The sequence below is a fragment of the Tasmannia lanceolata genome, unplaced genomic scaffold (genome assembly GCF_043159265.1).
Source record: "Tasmannia lanceolata isolate RefF3 unplaced genomic scaffold, GAP_Taslan_0.1 ptg000018l, whole genome shotgun sequence".
Lineage (NCBI taxonomy): Eukaryota > Viridiplantae > Streptophyta > Magnoliopsida > Canellales > Winteraceae > Tasmannia > Tasmannia lanceolata.
This window is the reverse complement of record NW_027518695.1, coordinates 21,900,903-21,905,000: the sequence shown is the minus strand read 5'-3', so window position 1 is coordinate 21,905,000 and position 4,098 is coordinate 21,900,903. Positions and strand designations below refer to the sequence as shown.

Sequence of the window (4,098 nt, the reverse complement as noted above, 5' to 3'; positions counted from 1 at the left end):
TAAGTATATTTGACCGTTTTAATGTCTTTCATAATGGTTGCAGTTGTAGCACATACATATATGCTTACATACAAACATAGAGAGAGCTGTATGCTTGCTTTCAGGGGAAGATGGCGAGTCCTTGGTTGTTAATGATCACTAATGACTAAACTACTCCACTGGCTTTGCTTGGGCCATTTTAGAATAGAAGATATTTTTAAAATCGCCTATACACCTAATCAATTTTTCCAAGAGTAAATTGCCAAAAATTACGAAATATTAATCTCCTCCAAATGGCAATAACTAGGGTGCTACCCAGGAGAAAAATTAGGTGAGTATATAATTTACGAGTAACTTCTGTTTTCAATAGAGAGAAGATTTATTTGGGCAACTTCCTTTTTTAAACGAAACTAATCTAATCTATCACATGAACCAATCTAATCTATTCTCCGCCCCATGCATCGCACGGGTCTGCAACTAGTTGTTTTCTTATAGTGGAAGATCATGTTTCTCGCCTGAGGATCCTTTGTGCCAAACCACGTAAAATCTCAGTGTTCATCTTGTGGTTTATATTTATTTTACATTACGGTTTGATGGGGTGCAAAAACGCAAGCCTATCACAGGCCACCACCTGTCCTGCCACCTGTCCTGGGAGTAGGTGAGCTCCAGCCTCTAATAGGCCGCCACCTGTCCTGGGAGTAGGTGAACTCCAGCCTATAGCAGGCCGCCACCTATCCTCGCACAGGTCATCCCACGTCACCACGTTTCCCTCTATAAAAGGGAGTTCAAAGCTCAAACCAAGGGTAATGCACAACCTCTCAAAAACTCTTAAACTAGCTCTGCACTCCTGCTCATATACTGACTTGAGTGTCGAAGGGCCTGTCCGGAGTAACACCCGGGTTGGTCTTCTGACCTCGTTTGCTTCTGTGCAGAACACAGTTCCTTTATTTCAGTTTAGCAGAACCCAGCTCCCTCACTTCGATCCCTCAGGACTTAGTCCCTCTGGTCACCTAGTTCAACTCTTACGTCACTGTCGTACCTGTTACCGATTTTCGGTCTAACAGATTGGCACCATCCGTGGGACCCCAGAACCAAAAGCTGTTCAAATTCCTTACAAAAATGGCAGGGCGCAAGAGTGCGCGAGTACCAACCGCACGGACGACTCAAGGCGCGCTACCTCGCAGGACCCGGAGTGAGCGAATCGCCTCGCTGGTGGTGGCAGCCTCTGCTACAGCTGAACAGAGCCCCGCTCGTTCGGAACATCTCAATCCTATGCCTACTCCGGATCAAATTCAAGCTATTTTCCAGCAGATGACGACTCTGGTCGGCCAATATCAACAACTACTTCAGGCGCCTCCCCAACCTCCTCCAGAAGCTCCACGACCTGTACGGGAAAGGTCGAATGTCCACGGGGAGAGTCAGCACGCCAAGGAGAAGACCAGACTCACGACTCAAGGCAAGTCCATCCCCCCAGAGCCAGGCATGCTCATACAGAGCCTCTCCGCCGCCAGAGGTCGCGGTCCCGCTCTGCACAAAGGCACCGAGCTCGTGAAAATCGCACACAGCAAGAGAAGCCCCGGCCTCGTCGAAGAAGTCCGGAAAGTCAATCCGGCTCTGCGGCGAGCCCATCAGTGGAGAGAAACAGGTCGCTGGACCAACCGGACCGCGGAGGTGATCCAATGCTTCAAAGGATGGAAGAAATGGATCACCGCATAGAAGAGCTGGCCAGAGATCAGAGCCAACCTACTGTGCGGGCGTTCTCGAGCAGAACGTCATTTACCGACGATGTCATGGGTGCCCCAGCACCCAGAGGATTTAAAATGCCTACCGTCCCGCAATATGATGGAACCACTGATCCTGTGGACCACTTGGAGACGTTCAGGACAATGATGCTCCTCCACGGAGCATCCGATGGCTTCCTCTGCAGAGCATTCCCGACAACACTGACCGGTGCAGCCCCGGACTGGTACTCTCGGATTAAACCGAACTACGTCGGCAACTTTGAAGATTTTGGGGACAACCTGGTCCGCCATTTCATGAGTAGCCGCAGGCCAAGGAAAACAACAGCATCCTTGATGGCCTTGCGCCAGGAGGACAATGAGCCTCTGAAAATGTTCGTCCGCCGCTTCAACAGGGAGGCACTCCAAGTGCCAAACCTAGATCCCTCAGCTGCCATGAATGCGCTCCTCGCGGGTGCCAGATCCAACGACTTCCGCCGGTCAATAGCACGCCAACATCCACACTCATTGGCAGATTTGATGACAGGTGCTGAGGAATACATAACGGTGGAAGAGACACTGGCGGCCCTCGACTCAAATCGGAGGAGAACCTCTGAAGATAAGAACCCTACCAAGCAGCGTAGGGATGACAAGGCCCCCGCCCCCAGAAGAGATAATTCCCTCCAGAGGAGAGAAGAGAACTTCACGCCTCTCAACACCTCCCCGGAAGCACATACTGGCTGCGATCAGCAATGAAGAGTTCGTGAAATGGCCAGCTAGAATGATCTCCAAGGAAAATAAAAGAGACCAATCAAAATACTGTCGGTTCCACAGGGACCACGGTCACGACACAGATGAATGCTGGCAGCTCAAGGAAGAAATCAAGCAGCTGATAGGCCGGGGTTACTTGAAAAAATATGTCCGGAATGACGACCGCCGACCAGACAGAAGAGAGAAGAGTCCTCCGGGCTGCAGCCCTCGACGGTCGCCGCCGCCCCCTGCCCGGAACAAGTCTCCTCTGCCATCCAGTTCACAGCCAGAGACGCAGCGATCTCAGCCAAGGGGAGTCATTGGCACAATTATGGGCGGACCGGCCGCAGGGGGCACATCAACTGCTGCTCGTAAAGCATATGCCCGCCTGGTAAACGCCGTGCACACATGCAGCAAGAAGACGAAGACGGAGAACGAAATCTCCTTTTCAGACGCAGACTTGGACAACCTGATACTGCCTCACGATGACGCCCTGGTTTTAACCATGCTCGTCCCGAACTGGGAGGTAAAGAAGATTCTTGTAGCTAATGAGAGTTCGGCGGATATCCTGTACTATCATGCCTTCCAAAAAATGATGATAGGCGACGATCGTTTGAAGCCGGCGAACTCGAATCTGTTCGGCTTCTCAGGAGAGGTCGTGAAAGTAGAGGGGCAAATTGAACTCCCAGTCCTCGTCGGAGAACCGCCCTGTCAAGCGTTCACCATGGTCAATTTTCTGGTAGTGAGGGCCACTTCGGTCTATAACGCTATCTTAGGACGACCTGGTCAGAACCTGATTCGTGTGGTGGCTTCGGCATATCACCAGAAGATGAAATTCATAACACCAAACGGCGTGGGTGAAGTTCGGGGAGACCAACCCCAGTCCAGGGAGTGCTATGCAATGGCACTCAAAGGCAAAAATGCAGTGGAATCTCTGCCAATTGAGCTACTCGACTTGAGGGACGAACTCCGGGGGACTCAACCCGCCGAAGACCTCATCTCCATCCCGCTGTGCCCAGATGATGATGAAAAAGTCGCTCTGATCGGCTCCTCTTTAAGCAGCAGCATCCAGCGCCACCTTACCAAGTTTCTTCAAGACAATGCTGATGTCTTTGCGTGGGCTCCTGTTGACATGCCTGGCATTGACCCGGAGATCAGCACACACAGACTTGGTGTTGACTCAACCTGCAAGCCAGTAAAACAGAAAAGAAGGCATTTCGCCTTCGAAAGACGGCTAGCGATAAAAGAAGAAGTGGAGAGGCTTTTAAAGGCTGACTTCATTCAGGAGATTCAATATCCGGACTGGTTGGCAAACATAGTCCTGGTCAAGAAGACAAATGGAAAATGGAGGACCTGTTGATTTCACTGATCTAAATAAGGCCTGTCCTAAGGACAACTACCTGCTCCCAAAAATTGATCAGCTCATCAATGCCACCGCAGGTCATGAATTGCTGAGCTTCATGGACGCTTTCTCCGGATACAACCAGATCAGGATGTATGAATCAGATATACCAAAGACCTCCTTCGTGACAGATCAAGGGACCTACTGCTACCGTGTCATGCCCTTCGGCCTCAAGAATGCCGGGGCCACTTATCAGAGGCTCGTGAATAGACTTTTCCAGAACCAGATCGGCCGTAACATGGAAGTTTA

At 50.8% G+C, this 4,098-nt stretch overlaps 1 protein-coding gene across 1 annotated transcript; it reads left to right on the top strand.

Moving 5' to 3' along the window:
- The first annotated feature begins 2,778 nt into the window (after window positions 1-2,778).
- LOC143850189 (uncharacterized) lies at window positions 2,779-3,807 on the top strand. Its single transcript, XM_077359457.1, has 2 exons — window positions 2,779-3,232; window positions 3,374-3,807. The coding sequence occupies exons 1-2, from the start codon at window positions 2,779-2,781 to the stop codon at window positions 3,805-3,807; spliced, it is 888 nt and encodes a 295-aa protein (XP_077215572.1).
- The last annotated feature ends 291 nt before the right edge of the window (window positions 3,808-4,098 follow it).